Below are 20090 nucleotides of genomic sequence, written 5' to 3'. Positions count from 1 at the left end.
ATCTCCAGACTGGATTGGGGACTTTTTTACAGCATTCCAGTATTCTGTAAAAAGGCCCTAATGATGAGTATATGGGAAAAACCTTCCACAGGTTTCCTTTAAACATGGTGTCTTGGTAGATTTCAACACTTTCGTCATAGGCATAAAAGCAGGTTGTTCCCAATCAGATTACTTATTACCTTGATGCCAATAATAAACATAATCAATTCTCTTAGTGACATAGATCAATATCCAGTTTCCTGTACATGTTCTTTTATAGATGAGAAGGTCTGATATGCCATTCAGCTATACAGCCTCGTTGTTTTATTAGAGATAGTCATACTACTTGTCTGAATTAGCTGTTGCTCAATAAATGTAACTAAATTTAGAGCTTAATGTTGTTTATGTGATGAGTAATTCCTTGTTTTGTAATGCTACTTTAAAAAAGAACAGGGTAGATTCCGTGGGAAATAATGCATACAAAATTATTCCAGAGAATTAAATGGGTTTAAACATTACAGTAAAGATATTAGTAAGATCAATATATTTATTGCGATTACTTTTTCTTTAGAGTATGGATGCCAGAATCCCAGTCACCAAGAAAATGTAGCAGTGTCATGTAGTGCAGCAGTTCTTTTAGAGAACGTATTCTTGCGGAGCAAAAAATAAGCCTAAGTCCAACTCTGTTTATGGAAAAATAAAAAACAAAATGGGTCTAGGAATATAAAAAAATCTCCCCCAAAAGATTTTTATATTTTTATCATATTGACCTGATGGATAAAGTTATCAAATTAGTTAAATAGAGAACAGTGTTTAAAAAAATCCAGAGTTGTTATTTCTTTTGTAAATTCCACCTTCAAAAAAGTGCTAAAAAAGCAATCAAAAAGTCATATGTATCAGTAAATGGTACCACTGAAACTTACGTTTTATCCCGCAAACATTAAGTCATCATACACTCCATTGACAGAAATATTTAAAACATATGGCTCTCAGAACATGGCAACATAAAGATAAATAATTCTTAATTAGTCCTTAATTAGTGATGAGTGAACCCATCGATGTTTGGGTTTGCCGGGTTAGGCCAGATGTTTTAAAAAGCATGGTTCTGGACCTGAACAGGACCCCAGACACCCAACCCCATATATGTCAATGGAGACTCAAATTTCAATGCTGTAAAATGGTCAGAGTAAGGGTTAGGAGGCTGCCAAAGGAAGAAAAATTGGGGTAAAAGCAGTACAATTGCCTTGCAAAAAAATGTGGATAGGAAAATGACTTAAAGGGGTTACTTCACCATAGCAATCATGGTAATATACGAAGTAAAAGAATAACATAAAAATGTTAACAGTGGCCCCACAGGGACCGAGTCATTCCAGTTAAAAATCTCACCCACAGAGCATGGGGGAGAGTATTTTCACACAAGCAGCTTACAAACTTCACACTCAGACCATGGGGCACAGTACCCCCATAGAAGCTGATTCAAATTTAACCCACAAAGCATGGGAAACAATACCCCCACATAAGATTAGACTAACTTTCAGCCACAGCGCATGGGGCGTGATACCCCAAATGTTCAAACAGTTACTCTACAGTACAGAGTGTATTGCAAATGCATCTGTAGAAAACATAGTACGTCCCGAATCCCGAAGAGTTTACCTTGAAAATAATACTGTTCGAAGCAATCAACTAGGCCTGAATTAGGGCCTTTAGCACCAGTCTGGTTTAGACGAATATGCAAACTTTTTTGGATGGGGTCCTTAAAATTTAACCCACAGATCATGGTGCACAGTATCTCTGCAGAAAAAGTTTAAAAAATTCAGCCTCAGAGCATGGGGAACAATACCCCCACAGAAGATTTTTTAAAATTTAACCCAAAGAGCATTGGTCACAATACCCCCATAGACACTGATTCACACTTCACCCCAAGAGGCAATGAAATTTTGTGCTGGAAAACGGTGCTAGTAAGGGGAAGAATGAGGCAAAGGGAAGCAAAATGAGGGTACAATTGTCCTATAAATAAATGTGGATAGGGAAAATTGCTTAAAGGGGTTCTGCTGTGAGGGAGTGGATGAAGGTTTTTGCATCCCTCTAAAAATGGGAATAGCATCTTAAAGTAAAGTAAAATAAAAAACCTTGAACCAGGAGGCCGAGGTCCAAGTGGAGATGTATGTGTAAGAGATGAAGTAGAGTAGGTAGCCAACACAGTTTTTTTTGTTATTTTTCTCTTTTTATTGTATATTTTTAACTTTTTAAGGGGATTTAATGGAAATTACACAGAATAAAATATAAAACCAAACAATTATATTTAACCAGGAGGCCGCGGTTCATTTAAGCATGAGGTACACATTGTGATGTGGGTATAACAGTTGTGAGGCAGTGACAGGTGTTATATGCGAGGGTCGCTATGTGTCCCCCAGGATGCGTACAGAAGTGTTTTGAGGCGGCGGGAGTGCATTGCAGTCACAGGCATAGCTGTGATTGCAATGCAAAATAAAAGTAAGTGTTGGTCTTGGGCAAGCTATTTGTCCAAAGCAGATTTAAGAAAACCTGCCATGGGCTTTTATTTTTGAAGCGAGCTGCATGATGGTAGTGGGGCGGTCTGCTTCCTCCCGGGTAGGTCTTCCATGTGGCCTATGGCCACAGGTTCCCTGTAAAACCTTTGCCTCTGCCTAGTTGTTCCACTGAGACCCTGCTGTCAATTGGGTAAGCCATTGGCAGTTTTTCTACCAGTGTTTACTTGTATCCAAACATTTTTCGATCCCACGCCTGTGATGGAAGTAATGAGGGTACGTTGTTCTTATTGCGGGGATGCTGCAGGGTGGTCACCCAGTAATCTCCACTGGTAACAATACGGGCAAATCGGAGGTTTTTGTGCATGCCTTACAGCATGTATTGACTTATGTGTGCCCGGCTCCCCAGGGGCAACAGCAAGCTGTCCTAGGTGGGAGGTATATCTTCTGGGTACTCTGTATCCTCCCAGCCACGCTCCAGTGATGCCTGTGGGCTGATCTGAGCTCCACTCTGCTGTGAACACGGTTGTTCCTCTACCTCCTCCTCATCATCATCCTCCTCCCAAACTGTCCCCTGCCTGCACAGTCAGGTACCTGGCTGATGTTGGAACAGTAAGCAACCCTCTGAGGAGGATGTTAATCTTAGGTCATTAGAAGAATGGAGGGAGGGTACGGTTAGGGTGGTAGACTGAGATGAGGGAGGAGATGTAGAGTGGTGATGTAGCATGGAGCGCTTTGTGGATGAGATTGATAGGTTTATATTGAACTCTGTACAGGATGGGCAACCGGTGCAACAACTGGCACAGGTTAGAGGCATCGGTGTAACGGTTGGCAAGGAATATAATCCTGGTTGCTGCATTCAGAACGGACTGGAGAGGGTAGAGTTTAGTAAGAGGAAGACCAATTAGTAGAGAGTAGCAATAGTCCAGACGAGAATAGGAAAGAGCAACAGTAAGAGTTTTTGCATAGTCGAAAGTAAGAAAAAAACTAATTCTAGAAATATTTTTGAGGTGTAGATGATATGAGCAAGTGAGTGATCGGAAATAGGGAGTGAATGAAAGATCTGAAATGAGTATGAACCCAAGACAGCGGGCATGTTGCTGGGTAGTAATGGTAGAACCTTCATAAATTACACTGAATTTTCCAAGTTTTTATAAAAAATTTAATTTTCATTTACTTTAATTATATATATTTTTAAAATTACATTTTTAAATTTTGCCTTATATATGAGTCATTATACAGGAAAAAATGTCTTAGGTGTGTCTGTGGGAGGAAGAAAAGATCTCTGGTGTTAGCAATCTCAGCCAGAAGCTGAGAAGGAGAGGACTATAATCTGAACAGGTGAGCCCGTCATGGTGTTTGTTGCCTGCTGGTGAATGAACTGTTTATTTTTTTCTATTTATTTTTTCTATTATACATTTGTGCCCAGAAGAGTCTGTTTTGTTTTGTAACCACTCAAGATTTATGAAAGTAATAAAACTTCACATGTTTGGACCAGACTGCATTGCCTGTGTGAACATTTACAGCTGCTAAAGAGCTTGAAATCCTTATAATACGTGCAATTTTCTTCCTGTATATTATATATTTATTAACTTATTATTAATTTATTATCGATGCATGAAAGTATTGGCATGAATTATAATAATTCCACTCAGATACGATATTTTTTGCATCACGTGCCTATGGAATTTTAATTAATTTTAATTTACGCAAATTCTATACTCTTTCTTCAAAAAAATATTTGTGCGGCAAATTGTAAGTTCAACCTCTGGGTTTAACACTCATAAGAAGGTAATAATAATTTCTCAATAGTGTATTTTGCTTGTACTCTAACAGGTTGAATGACAAAAATTATGACTGAACGATAAAAAGAATTAAGCCGTGAACCTACCGTATTTTTCCGACCATAAGACGCACTTTTTTTCCTCCAAATTTGGGAGGAAAGTGTGGGTGCGTCTTATGGTAGGGATGTAGCATGTGGGGAGGGGGTCAGCAGCGAGTGGGATCCCACTTCAGGAGGCAGAAAAATGTCCCTGCTGCCCAGAATCAGCCCTGGGGAAACCACATGGTCCCGATAATTAAGTGCAGTGAATATTCATTAGCTGCTTCCCCGCCCACCTATCAGCTGAGCTGTGAGCCAGGAGCAGCAAATGAATACTGCACTTAAGCAGGGACACACATGGTTTCCTCAGGGCTGGATTCCTGCAGCAGCTGGGGAGATCTGTGTGTCCGGGGGAGGAGGAGTCAGCAGCAGGGGGCCAAGGGAGAGGAGATTGCTGCATACCTGCCTGGGCTGGATGCTGAGTGCTGTGCACAAGGAGGACCTGTGTGATGTCAGAAGTGGGCGGGCTGGAGCATCACATGGCAGCTCAGAGCCCTCCCTCTTCTTGTCATCATCACAGGTCCTTCAGACTCCCCACTAGAATCTGCAGGCTTCCTCTTATAACCTGTGCTGTGGAAAAGCAACAAGAGGGAGCGCTCTGTGTGTGCAGTCATGGGATGCTTTTACCTCACCACAGTGGCTGGCTGGCTGGCACAATTAAGAGGTTAGTCTTTACAACACACAATAAAGCACTCTGCCACTCCTTTGGTGAACTATAACTCCCAGCATGTCATAGGATATGCAGGACATGCTGGGAGTTATAGTTCTCCCATGGGATTTTAAAGCAGCACTCTAGTGTTATTTTGCAGTGCTGGAGTGGTGCTTTCAATATAAGCCCTGTGCCCCCATTCTTATACTCACCCTCCAGCATCTTCATATAGTACTTCACAGACACAACACTGGTCCCGCAGCTTCCAACATAATAACATACTATTATATATAATAACACCACATATAATAGTATGTTATTTATGTTATTAAATATTTTACCACATTTTGTTGCTTCAAATATTTTTTTCCCTATTTTCCACCTCTAAAACCTGGGTGCGCCTTATAGTCCGGTGCGTCTTATAGTCCGAAAAATACGGGTATGTATTTTTAGTGATGGATGCAAAGAAAAACAGGCACTTTCAATTTATTACTGTATTTGTTGTTTAATGAAGAACAGCACCAATGGTTACGTGAGCAAAATATCTAGATGCATGCATATATGAATATATGACCTGCAGGTTAGTAAATGAAAAGAAAAAATACTAAAAGGCACAATCTTGTATCATCGTATTAATTAAGATAAAACTGTAGGGCCTGTATACCGGCCATAAAGGAGATTACTCTGTGTTTTGTTGTGTTTTACAGTGAAAAGGAAAGGATGGTTAACATTAAATTCTGTTTTGGTCATTAGGACTCTCTCTCGTATCACATCCGCTGCTTCAGTGCCATCCTCTCCTATGTCTATGCAAGCTTCATAAATTGCTTCTGACACAGATAGACCCTTCTTCTCTGACAATCCAGAAAAATCAGCCACCTCTTCGTTGAATGCATCATTCATGCCCAGGCTTTTCAGATTGTCCTTTAAGTTATAACGGCTTAATATCTTGAATTTAGGCAAACTCAACTTTACTTTACTGTTGGCCATCATGCTTGGGTTAGTCCAGTTGACGTAATTCTCATAAGTCAGTTCCTTTTCCAACTAAAAGTAAAAAACGCAATATAACATACTTTCAGCCATGCATAAAAAAATTTGCAATTTATCTTCTTATTATTCTTTACAATTAGAAATCCTGAAACTAAGGCCGGCATCACACTAGCGAGTTTTACGGACGTATGAGCGCATAAACTACGTCCGTAAAATACGCATTGCACACGGCCCAATGAATCTCTATGTCCCAGCTCCTATCTGCCGTATATTACGCATCCATAATATACGGTCTTGTACGGCCGTAGAAAATCGCAGCATGCTGCGTTTGTCACCGTAGTGCGCAAAAAAATCGCCAATGAAAGTCTATGGGGGCGAGAAAAATATGGATTACACACGGACCATGCGTGTGACTTGCAAGAAATACGCACCGGTGTTAGAGAAAAGCCGGTAATTCAATTGCCGGCTTTTCATTTCTCCTTCACAAACCCGACAGGATATGAGACATGGTTTACATACAGTAAACCATCTCATATCCCTTTTTTTTTGCATATTCCACACTACTAATGTTAGTAGTGTGTATGTGCAAAATTTTGGCGCTGTAGCTTGTAAAATAAAGGGTTAAATGGCGGAAAAAATTGGCGTGGGCTCCCGCGCAATTTTCTCCGCCAGAGTGGTAAAGCCAGTGACTGAGGGCAGATATTAATAGCCTAGAGAGGGTCCATGGTTATTGGCCCCCCCTGGCTACAAACATCTGCCCCCAGCCACCCCAGAAAAGGCACATCTGGAAGATGCGCCTATTCTGGCACTTGGCCACTCTCTTCCCACTCCCGTGTAGCAGTGGGATATGGGGTAATGAAGGGTTAATGTCACCTTGCTATTGTAAGGTGACATTAAGCCAGGTTAATAATGGAGAGGCGTCAATTATGACACCTATCCATTATTAATCCAATAGTACGAAATGGTTAATAAAACACACACACATTATTACAAAGTATTTTAATGAAATAAAGACACAGGTTGTTGTAATATTTTATTAGACTCTTAATCCACCTGAAGACCATCGTCCTGAAACAAAGTTAAAAAAGCAAACAATATTCCATACCTTCCGTCGTTATGTCCCACAATGTAAATCCATCTGAAGGGGTTAAATCATTTTACAGCCAGGAGCTGTGCTAATGCACTTGCTCCTGCCTGTAAAACCCGGGTACTGAATGTAAAGCAGGGTGATCTGTAGTTACCTTGAGTTGCGGTGATGTGCCCTCTGCTGGATGTCCTCATGAACTGGAGCCTTGGAAAAGTTCCCACGCTCGAGTTCATATGAGGACATCCAGTAGAGGGCGCCTCACCGCAACTCAAGGTAACTACAGGTCACCCCGCTTTCCATTCAGTACCCGGGGTTTTACAGGCAGGAGCGAGTGCATTAGCAAAGCTCCTGGCTGTAAAATGATTTAACCCCTTCAGATGGATTTACATCGTGGGACATAACGACCGAAGGTATGGAATATTGTTGTTTGTTTTTTTAACTTTGTTTCAGGACGATGGTCTTCAGGTGGATTAAGAGTCTAATAAAATATTACAACAACCTGTGTCTTTATTTCATTAAAATACTTTGTAATAATGTGTGTGTTTTATTAACCATTTAGTACTATTGGATTACTAATGGATAGGTGTCATAATTGACGCCTCTCCATTATTAATCTGGCTTAATGTCACCTTACAATAGCAAGGTGACATTAACCCTTCATTACCCCATATCTTGTAGATTGTGAGCCTTCACGGGCAGGGTCCTCTCTCCTACTGTACCAGTTATGACTTGTATTGTTCAAGATTATTGTACTTGTTTTTATTATGTATACCCCTCCTCACTTTTAAAGCGCCATGGAATAAATGGCGCTATAACAATAAATAATAATAATAATAATAATAATAATAATATCCCACTGCTACACAGGAGTGGGAAGAGAGTGACCAAGTGCCAGAATAGGCGCATCTTCCAGATGTGCCTTTTCTGGGGTGGCTGGGGGCAGATGTTTGTAGCCAGGGGGGGGGCAATAACCACAGACCCTCTCTAGGCTATTAATATCTGCCCTCAGTCACTGGCTTTACCATTCTTGCGGAGAAAATTGCGCGGGAGCCCACGCCAATTTTTTCCGCCATTTAACCCTTTATTTTACAAGCTAGAGTGCCCACATTTTGCACATACACACTACTAACATTAGTAGTGTGGAATATGCAAAAAAAAAGGGATATGAGATGGTTTACTGTATGTAAACCATGTCTCATATCCTGTCGGGTTTGTGAAGGAGAAAGAAAAGCCGGCAATTGAATTACCGGCTTTTCACATATCTCACGCTGAATTAAATATAAATACAGAATATATATATATGTTTGTCTCAATGACATATATATATACTGTATATACATACTGTAGATATGTTTTAACAAACATTTGAGCACATAGATCCATTAGATGTCGGTTTTGCAAGCCTGCAAGAAAATATCGCAGTACGGATGCCATACGGATTACATACGGAGGATGCCATGCGCAAAATACGCTGACACACCCTGCCTACGGATGACATACGGATCACTATTTTGGGAACATTTCTGCGTATTACGGCCGTAAAATACGGACCGTATTTACATACGCTGAGTGTGACGCCGGCCTAAGACTGTAGTGAAGCAATTACTTTTGTTGAATCAATTTCACCCTTCAAATTAGTTTATTAGGCGCTAAGTGTCTTTTAAATTTGCTTTAATAATGTGTATTTCCAATCCAACTTCCTCCTTTACAATTTTATCTCATATTTGTATCACAATATTGCTTTGTCATATATAAAGGCAATGACATTTTTTTATGAAGATATCATGACATGACAAATATGCAAGAGGAAGCATCCGATTTCTATAAGGAGCCCAACTGCTGTCCCTATATGGCTAGATTCATCCACATTGATTACATTTGGTGTATACAATGGCAAAAATGGGAGGTTAAGTACTACTGGCCATGCGTATTACCTTACTGCAAACCTGGCAAACATTTAGTAAAGGAAATCTGTCAGTAGGATCAACCCTCCTAAGCTGTTTATATGCGCATGCAGGACTTAGGAAGCTGAATAAAATGATTTCTTGATGTCTAGGATCTGATATCTTATTCCAGAGAAACCTACATTTTTCTTATATCTAAATGAGCTGTTCAGGACTATGAGCAGGACACAGATCACCCAGAGAAACTGCTTCCAGAGCTTAATTTTAATAAAAGAGGGAGTTATCAGTGTGAGCCCTGGAACTAACACAGTACAGGAGAGCTGAACTTTTTCTCCTTGCAAATGCATTTGCTGCAGCTTTCACCACTCTGCTGTATTGTACCACTGGCTACCTGTGAGAAAGCTGAAGCTGAGAGGAACCTGCAGATGTGTAGGTTATAATTGAAACAGCTCTGCAGCGAGATCAGGAGAGCAGAGAGCAGCCATTACAAATCACACCCCTTTTAATATAAACTAAGCTCTGGAGGCAGATCCTCAAGGACATCATTTTCCACCGATTGATCTTGACAGCACATTTACATGTAAGAATTTATTTATTTATTTTTTCTGGAATAAGACATCGGATCACAGATATCAGGGTATAATTTTATTCAGCTTCCTATGACCTACATGCCCATATAGACGACTTAGAAGGGTTGATCCTATGAACAAATTCCCTTCAATTGTGCTACCACCCTAGACTAACAGGAAAACTGTCATTAACTTTTCCACTACCTTATATACCAGGAAAATAGCCAATAACCCCACTCTTACCTCAGCTGGTGGTATGAAGCCATAACTTGTTAAGGTAATCTGCACTTTTTTTTACATCTATTCTAGTCAAAAATAGTGATTGATGTCTACCCTGAGGAGAAAAGTTCCATAACATTTTCTTAATGACTCTTCCACTTATCATTTGCTCAGGGGTCTTTCTATAGATGAAGTGCAATCCATGTTGAGTCACCTTATGGCATGATGTCCTCCGTTAGCTAAATTATCTATAAACAGCTGTGCATGTTGCAGAATGCTGTCATTGTAAGACAATTGTCGGGGATGTCTCATCCCTACCGATCTGGTATTGATGACTTATCATAAGGGTGGGTCATCAATATTAAAGTACTGAACAAGCCCTTTAATACTGCTATATATTTTTGATTGTTGAAACACTACAAAGAAAAGCAAGCCAAGGCTCGTCGTCTGTCATAGAGTTTCTGTTTGTGGTACAGACAAGCCATACACAATTTGTTTGCATTACTTTAGCATTTTCAAGGGGCTTGATAAAAAGCCTTTGCAATTGTCTAATCATTTTATGGATAGCAAATCAGTTGTGGACCCCAAAAAAGATATTTTTTTCACTTCCAAATGAGAGGCCATTACAGTGTGACAGACAATCTGGTGGGGGTGCAGATATATATATAAAAAGGGAGTGGGATAGGGATTGGTTGAATGTGGGGTGAAAGGGTAAGACTGAGCTTGGAAAAGTAGGAAGGAAACTTTGCAATTTACATAATTTCAAAGTAACACCATTTGAATTTCAATAGAAAAGGGAAGGGCAGAAAGCTGAATAGAAAACATTTGAATAATTCATGTAGGTTAAGGTTATGTGAGGATATAAGAGATGAAGTGGAATTTTTGAAATTAACTACTGATTCATTGCCATTATACATGAAATCATAAGATATCTACTAAATATATTTTACTTTTAAAATAATAATATAGTTTATACTGAGAAGTCAATATATTTTTTTACTTTACTGTATTTCCTGTGATAATAATGTATCCTACATTATAAGGTTACCTTTTCGAGTCCAGTAGAGTCATCTTCAATGCTTTTTGGCATTATAATGAGCATACTCATTTGCTTGCCTGCAAATGGGATATCCAGGATCATCAGATTCTGTTCATTCACTGTTCTAATGCCAAGTCGGGCCTCTAGCTGCATCATTTGAACTGGTTTAGTTTCAGTCTAAATAAGCAAAGTGACAAGTTTGCTGATTCTTTTATGATTCTAATCAATGATTATTATTACACTTTATTTACTAAGTGAAAACACAATACAGAGTACATTAGATTACATTAGTGTGTGTAGATCCGCTTGAAGCACATACGACGTCTAAATGGTTATATTTTACAAGGCTCCTGCTTCAACCAATGATCATGCAGTCTCCCATTATACTAAAACTGGCCATACACATCGCATAGAGGTCAGACAAATTTTCATTCAGGCAGACAGCTATGTCTACCAATTCCCCCATACATATGAGCACTCAGCTTGGCCACAACAGATGTACAGTATGAGGACCCAGCAATGCATATCTTATAAAGAAGGCTTTTAGAAGATGGCAAAGTCAGAAAAACTACCTGGAATACAGTGACACCTACTGGTATCATCCTCAAAGGGCTTTTCTGGAACTGACAAAAATTAAGCTAAGTGCAGGAAATAGCATATCACTACAAAAGAGTAAATACTTGCCAGATGAATCTTATGTATCTTTTATTTCATCTCTTTTGTGCTCTCAGCCTGTCTCTGTTACTTCCCTGCAGGGTTCACATATTGTCTACCCAGGCAAATGTGGTCGAAAATCAGTTACTTAATACTGTGGTAGGTGCCGTGAGACTGCTGATGACATTTATTTGCTTTAAATATATGAAAACTTGGCATTCAAATGTGATCAGTAGAGATGAAATTTTATTTGTGCCAATTTGCAGACAATAAAACGGCATTTCGGTCTACAACTTGTCCTTCATCACGCCGCTAGATTGAGGAATACCTGCTTAAACAGTGCAAGGCAGAGCTATAGGGTATCCACTGCTATACAGGATGAGCGCTCACATTTCAGTTTGTAGTTGGTTTCTCTTGCGCCTCTATTTTCATTCAGAATTTGTTAATTTTGTTCTTTATTTCCACTTCTAATAGCAGGGTCCTCAAAGGAATTCATTAGCTGCTCAATTTTTCCTGGCAGTATATTTCCTATCTCATAATGCTCTAGTTTAAAGCTTCCATGATAAGTGTAGCAATGCATCTACCAAATATGTGTTTTCCTGTTTTTGTAAGATCCAACCCATCTCTACCAAAGAGTCCATCACACAGGTAATTCACTCCATGGTCAAGAAACCCAAAATGTTGGTCACAGCACCATCGACGTGGCCAGTTGTTCACCTATAGAATCCTGTTCTATCTCCTTGGTCTATGTCCATCCACTGGGAGGATGGATGGGTAGTCAACGTGCCTTCCTAGTTCCTTCACTTTTTGGCCTACGTCTTCAAGGTGTCTATATATAGTTTCCAGGTCCTTTTTTTTTTGCTATGTTAATTATTACTACGTGTATTAGTAGACCTAGGCGGGTGTCTGTAGCACTGAAGAGTATTGATACCTTATCAGACCCACCTTTGATTTGGGCACCTGGAAGACAGCACACTTCTCATGAGGTAATGTTCGATTGGCAGATAGCAGCTTCTGTTCCTTTCTGTTTTGGCTCATTTTCTTCCTTCAAGAGGTTTCTGATTTCTTACTGGAGTGTTCTTTGTGGTCAAAGCACTTTTTTTTATGTATATCTTCATAGTTGTCCTGTGTGAGAGCCTGGTAGCAGTTTTTCAGTGGCATGGGTGCTGACTGCCTCCTCATCCTCATGCTTCTTTGGGTCACATGCTTCCATTTCTCTTCTTCTGCAGGTACATTGAAAGGTGCTTATCTTCGAACATTCAGAATAGTTATTTCTACTCTGTCATTAGCTTCTGCAAGAACACTGAAAAGTTCTTCTCTTTCAACATTTGGAAGATATTCTTCTGCTCTGTCAAGGAAATCCTCATGTTCTTTGATGGACTTCAACGTAGCTATTCTCTCCTGAAAACTTTGCACCTTTGTTGTAGCTGGGTTGTAGATGAGTCAGTAGCGTAGCTACTGGGGGGGCAGAGGGGGCCATTGCCCCAGGCCCAGTCACCTGAAGGGGCCCACCGGGAGATCCACTGCCGAGTCTGAGGTGTCAGGGAGAGAGCAGCACAATGCCGGCTGCAGAGCCTCCCTCCGTGCAGAGTGCATGTGGTCTCACCCGAGGAATCTCTTCCTGGCTGGCAGCAGCAGCTGCAGTTACTTTCTGGCTGTGCAGTGTGTGCACGCTGGGTTTGGCTGAGTCACGCAGGGTCCTACTGCCCTCCCCGCATCTATCTGGACACTTCCTGGTTCTCCTCACTGTCTGCCTGAAAACTTCATCAGTAAGTGGGGATGGAATTTATTAGAGTAATTCGATTTAGGCATATCATGGTCACTGTGGGGGTGAATGTGAGAGGATTGTGGTATTGTAGGGGCTGAAGTGGGAGAGGAGGACAGGGCACTGTGGGGTAAATGTGAAACGATGGAGGTTATTGTGGATGTGCAGGGGGACAGGGCACTGTGGGGGTGAAAGAGAGGATGGTGGTATTGTGGGAGGGGGACAGGGTACTGGGGGGTGAATGGGAGAGTTTGAGGGTATTGTGAGGGCTGATGTGGGTGAGGGGGCACTGGGGGGCTGATTATTATTATACTGTTTAATGTTATGAGATATTCACTCCATCATATGTGAGGGTATGTGTCCTCGAGCTGTATTGGCAGTGCTTTGGACGCAGCAGATACCCCGCTCCGCCCAAAGCGCTGCCCCCTGTTGTACGCGCGGTGATTCCGCATATATTCATTGAACACAGGTGGAATCACCGCATCCTATTCATAGACCGTTTTATTTATCTTGTGGAGACGGAGCATCTCCACAAGATAAATAGACATGCTGTTGCCTAGAAAGACGCGCCACATGTCCGGTTACGCAGGTCTGCCACCTGCGTCTATGTATGCATAGTGGAGATGGGATTTCATAAAATCCTCTCCACTATGCTGTACCATCTGGAAGCTGTGGTTTGGACACTGCGGATGTACATAGCGTCCAATCCCCAGCAAAAACCCAAGCAATACGCCCCTTGGAAACATGCCCTAATAGTTGCTGTCTTGGGGGCTGGAGATGGGGAGGTCGGGGGCTTTTAATTATTGTGAGCTGGGTCTTTTATAAGTATTAGTTAAACAAGCATAGCAAAGAAGGTTAATATTACTATAACAAGCATAAGTATTAACATAAGGGCGCAGACAGACACTGTATAACTTATGCGACGATCGCATTGAAATCCTCGGACTGGCCCTGACACCTCTCCTGACATAAGCTTGACAGAACGATAGATTACTATGCAACTGTCAGCCTCAGGTCAGGAGAGCCGACGGTCAGTCCGAGGATTGCGATGCGATCCTCACATGAGAAATACGTCCGTCTGTCTGCCCCCTAACAAGTATAACAATACAGTAACCACGGGCTGCATTCTATGTTATAAGAATACATTGCTTATAATTAAATTATTAAAGGGAACCTGTCACCCTCCAAAGGGTCTACTAAGGTAATAGAGCCAGCCACCTTCAGCAGCACTAAGGCTGCATTCTGTGAAGGTGGCTCTTATGTTTTTGATCCCTAATAACACTGAAATATTCACTTTTATAAATTGCGTGCCATACCTGTATTGAGTCTGGGGGTACGTCTTTTGTCCCCGGACACAACCGCCTCTCAGCCGTCCATCATCCCACCGTGCTCCGATGCCTGGGCTCTCATTTTTCAGGCATGCGCCGTGTGCGCTGCCCTGGAACTCACATCAGCTGATGCACTGATATCGCACCTGTGTGTAGCGGAGGACCGAGATCCCGTCCAGCAGTGTGTTATGATTTATTCACACTGCGGGGCTGGGAATCTGGCACTGTGCGATCTACTTACATCACTTGATATAAGTTCCAGGGCAGCGCGCACTGCGCATTCCCGAGAAATAATTGTAGAGCGCCGGTGAGGGCACAAGACAGAAAGGAGGCGGTGCTCGGTGGGATGATGAACGGCTGCGAGGTGGCTGAGTCAGGGGGAGAAAATGTACCCCCCGGACTCAATACTGGTATGGCGCACAATTTATAAAAGTGAATATTTCAGTGTTATTAGGGATAAAAAACATAAGAGCCGCCTTCACAGAATGCAGCCTTAGTGCTGAAGAAGGTGGCTCTTTTACCTTAATAGGCCAAATCATGATGGGGTGCACCTGCCGTCATGAGACCCCAAGACCACTGGTGTGATCAGGCGGTCATGCGACCACGTTTGCTATTTGCAAACAAGTTTGACTTCTCTCAATAGAAGAAAATCGTCACATGACCTCCTGCTCTCATGAGCGATGCTGGGGCCATTATTACTGTACATAGGGGGACTCCTAAATATTAGGTAGGCACTTACGAAGCATTGAAGCCTAACTACTGGGTGGCAGATAGTGCTGTAGCGGCTGTCAGTCTGTCCCTGGGCATCAGTTACAGCCACCACTCTCTATACACAGAGCGGTGACTGAAAAATGTTGAAGTAATAGTATACACAGTTTGTCAGTCTGGGCCAGGTGGAAAAGATGGGAAAAGTAAATGGATCCACCGGAAAGAACGTCCTCTGTAAGTCACCATCTATAACTGTACTGTGATCTCTCTATGTCATGCAGGACTGGTATCTACCACTATATGGTATTACCGTATGGCGGTAATATCAGTGCTGTTTTTGTATAGAGATTTAGTTTCAATAACAGTGCGGTCATCTCCTGAGGTTCCCCTATACCCACCGTAGTTACAATCATGGTTACCTGGCTAAGGGCCACATGTGGACATAGACAGAAAAGGGCCCATGTGCAAGAACAATATATGGGCCCTTTGTAGCCCAAGAACTTCTAAAAATACAAAATTGCATCTTATTTAGAGGTAGAAATGGGCCCCCTTAACTCTTGGGCCCATGTGCTGCCACATACGTAGTTTGCACAAATGATATGTCCGCCTGTTAGGGGCCCACTCACATGTTTCGCCCCCCCCCCCCCGAGCTGAACCCCTAGCTACGCCACTGAGATGAGTATACCCCTTTAAAGTCTATGGTTGTGACCTGCATAATCCATGGTCTACGACAATGTTCATAACCCTATCTGACACTATCATGGTGAGTCTGTAGTTGCAATATGAGTCTATGACAGTATTAACAATTTAACATGCAATGATGCACTTTGACACCTTCAACTTCAATGGCTTGCCATTATTGTTGACATGTATCCCTAGCCTAAAAAAATAAAAAATCAATGCTCTGACAATCATGACTTCAGACAATGAAACAATCTATTTGAAAGGGTGCACTGCAGATAGCAGCAGCTGCTGATGGGTTTAGGTCATGGTGTATTGCCTAGACTATATATAATTTTTATCCAATTCCCAGCTGAGAGCAGAGCTGAATATGCACCTTGCCACTGAATGTAAAAATAGTTGTTTAATTCACTGCAAGCAAATAATGGTGTGAGGGACTGAAATGCAAAGTCAAATAGAAATTTGTGTAGCGCTCAATCATACAATTAATGCACTTTATTTTAAGAGAAAATAGAAAACCTATTAAAGTTTTAGAAAAATTAATATAATGTTCATACCTTGGTTACATGGAATTCGCCTTCTTTTGTTTCGGATTCATTGAATTTATATAACCAGCATCCTTTGTAGTATGCAGCCCCCAACAGTACCATAGTGGTATTTTCATTCAAAAGTCCCTCGGTCAACACATTTTCCCCATTGTCTGTAGAAATAGAACATAAAAACAAAGATAAAATTGAAAAGGTATTCTCAAGTTTCAATGTAATCCTCCTGACCACAGGATAGGGGCAGGGATAGCAATCGGTGTGACCATGACCATGTCCGTGGAGGAGGGGGGCCTGTCAGGGTCAGCATTATTTTCAACTAGGGGTACGTACTTGGATGCAATTCCTATTGAATCTACTGCAGAGCAGAGAGCCTCTGGCTCCCAACTTTTCACTTACTCTTACTCTACAGTTCAGAAGCCTGCAGCTGCAGAGCAAGCAAGCATAATGACATGACATGCCACCTGCCATCATTATGTCAGTGTGAGGAACACTGGGGGAACAGACTGTTGTGGCACTTATAGATCAGGCGTCTCAGCCTGGTAAATGGGCCATACATAGAAAAAATTTGAGTATGAAGGGCTGCATTATTTGTGGGAGAAAATGACAATTTCCATGATACCATTATTTTTCTATATGACTTTTTCATCATAATTTATTTTTCATTTTAGCCATTTTTTATACTTTTTAATGCAATTTATCACTGGCACTTGCAAGCCGCTTTCTCCCTCTGGACATCCTACTGCCTCTGATGGCCTTCTACTGTAGAAATTGAATGAGGGTCACATGATGCCTCTGTGGATATGGTGGAAGAGGAGAAGAAATGCTAGCACAGGCTTCCAGCATCCATTGTTTCAGATGCTGGGGTCATCTGAAGGCAACTGTCTATTCTGTGAAGATACGAGATGTGCAGCATCTGAAACAACAGATACTGGAAGCCTGTGCTAGCATTTCTTCTGCGATGTTGCCATCAGTGTGTCAAGAGTGGGAGAAGAGGGTTGCATTGACAATCCAACACAATGGGCAGCACTTTGAACACATTTTATAAGTGGTCATAAACTTGTAAATAACTCATGAAATAATAAAGTTACGTTAAAACGAAGCACATCATTGTTTTTCTTGTGAAATTCTTGAGACGTTTGATGTGTTACATAACCCTCTTCCCATTGGAAAAAATAAAGTTGGATCCAAAATTGCCGACTTCAAAATGGCCACCATGGTCACCACCCATCTTGAAAAGTTCCCCCCCTCCCATATACTAATGTGCCACAGGATGTCATCGCATGAAGATGGGAGGCGCCGGACCCGGACCTGCAACACCCATCGGACCCGACCGCCCCTGGGTAAGTATAATCTAACTTGTTTTTCTTATCTTTCACGTTACAATGGGGGCTTATCTTGGGGGGCATCAGAATGCTGTAGATAAGCCCCTGATGGCGGTGGCCGCAGTTTATAGGGCCAAAATGAGGTGACAGATTCCCTTAAAGAAGACATGTTTCTAGGTCAAGAATGGCCAGTTTTTACTATTATTTTATTTCCGCTTCTCTCCTGAGTAGTTTGGGAGTTTTATTGTTTTTTTCCTTAAAATGACAATGCAGTTTAATGCTAATGTTTTTGATCTCTATCGATGGGGAGTTACATAGGAATTAACACAGTTGAGCAACCTGAAGTCGCGCTCCAAGAGATTTCTGTGAGACACACCAATTGATAAACACCATAAAAATTGTGAAAAAAAATTAATAAACATACTGGAAAAGTATATCAGATTAGAAGAAAAAAAAAAGAAAATGCAATACTCACGGGAGCAGCAGGAATAAAAGCACCAAAATCTTTTGACCTAGTGACATGGCCTCTTTAAATACAATGCCGAAGGGTATGCAGCTCTCTAGCTGTTGGTATGAATGGCAGTTATTGGTAAGAAATGTATCCAAATGCTAACAGCCCCCAAGAAGGGAGAGAAACCAGCACCTTCTCCAGAAGGAGAGGAATTTTACCGCATTCAGAAAAACGCTTTTTTTTTTTATTGACAGACACCACAATGGGACTGTGATAGACTCCATTGGAAATTACTAGGGTCAGACCCTGACGGCATCTCTCATATAACACACTTGGCAAAATGTCATGGCTTCCCTTATAAGGAGAGGTCAGGATGCACATGTGATCATCGCCTTATCAGTGCATATAACCTATATTTTTTGCTCTCTACTCAAGTATCAAATAGTAAGACACCACTGTCACCAAATTGCCTACTGTCTAATTATAATGAGATTATTTTGCTGACCATGTCTCAGTCTGCACAATAAAACTGAAAAATATCCTTTATACAAAAACCTGACTTGATTCAAATATCCTTTTCTGATACTTTACTCTTAATGTGTCCTTCTAGAACTGCTCTTTTACTTTGTACCAGGATGTGTTCAGTATTAATTTGTCCTCCGACCACTTAGCACAATACAGTGACACATATTTTCTTTTTGGCATAGATCTGAATTTTAGTTTTACTGAATGGAGAGTCAGGACAAAAAATGTGCAGCAAAGAATGAGATGATAAAAACCCAACTTATTAATGTCAATATGAAAAGAGGAAACCTACCAGCAGTGAGGTCTTTTACAGATGTATTTATCTGATTTCTGGCTTCTTCTGCTCGGCTTTTAATGTCAATTATTTCTAGTTCGGATGGATATGGTTTCTTTGTCGAATTTATAAATTCCTAGGGAAGAAAACAGTATTTCTATAATATTTAATCTTTTTATGATACGTTTAAAATCTTGACACACAACTCTACAAATTTTAAAGGGCTTATTGATGACAGAAGAAAGGGTATTTTCTTAGATTGGAGAGCACAATAAAGAGGTTTTCAAATGAATGGTCATTTGGTATAATAAATCATCAACATCAGATTAGTGGTGGTTCCAATATGGTCACTCGATCAAATATTAAAGGGACCACTACCACTATCATTTTAACCCTTTCATGAAAAATGTACAAAGTTGTGCGGTGTAAACAACAAAAGGGAAACATCTATGGGTAGATGTTTCCCTTTTGTTGTTTACACTGCACAACTTTGTACATTTTTCATCAAAGGGTTAAAATGATTTGCGTAAAACAATGTACACTGACAAAATCAATAGAAAGCCAAATGTATCTATATTCTTTTAACTGTAATAGAAATGATATTTCTTAATTTTAAACAGTTTAAGGCTTCTTTTACACTTGCCGTGTTTTTTGCGGCCCATTATTGCGGGCCTTTTTTGTGGGCCGTATCGCTGCAATTTTCAAGGTCTGCCGCAATAAGGGACTGCAAAAAACTTGCGGATCGTCGTTTCTCAGGATTCCAATACTATGGAAATAGTATCGTAAAAAAAAAACTGCATTCTGCAAAACCGGAAGTCATGATGTACCGCAAAAACAAGTGCAGCGCCCCAGAGTCCTGGTCGTTGCAGTAATGTAGTAATGTAGTTCTTCCACCAGGGGAGTGATATTACGTCTGATGGCAATAAAGGAGATCTTCCTACCAGGTATCACAAACCATACACCACACTTCACACTCCAGACCACCAGGGAGAGCCTTGCTCCTATCTACTAGGGC

General features: G+C 41.0%; 1 protein-coding gene across 1 annotated transcript in view; it reads right to left on the bottom strand.

Moving 5' to 3' along the window:
* Positions 1-5502: 5502 nt before the first annotated feature.
* The window catches only part of SERPINB5 (serpin family B member 5), a 48652-nt gene continuing 34064 nt past the window's right edge, over positions 5503-20090 (bottom strand). The window contains exons 4-7 of the mRNA XM_077269760.1: positions 19094-19211; positions 16516-16658; positions 10832-10999; positions 5503-6058 (exon numbers count right to left, since the gene is read on the bottom strand). Coding sequence (XP_077125875.1) covers positions 5654-6058; positions 10832-10999; positions 16516-16658; positions 19094-19211 — 834 coding nt within the window. The 3' untranslated portion in view covers positions 5503-5653. The remainder of the gene's footprint in view (positions 6059-10831; positions 11000-16515; positions 16659-19093; positions 19212-20090) is intronic.

Source organism: Ranitomeya variabilis, chromosome 6, assembly GCF_051348905.1.
Source record: "Ranitomeya variabilis isolate aRanVar5 chromosome 6, aRanVar5.hap1, whole genome shotgun sequence".
Lineage (NCBI taxonomy): Eukaryota > Metazoa > Chordata > Amphibia > Anura > Dendrobatidae > Ranitomeya > Ranitomeya variabilis.
This window is presented reverse-complemented; position numbering and strand designations above follow the sequence as displayed.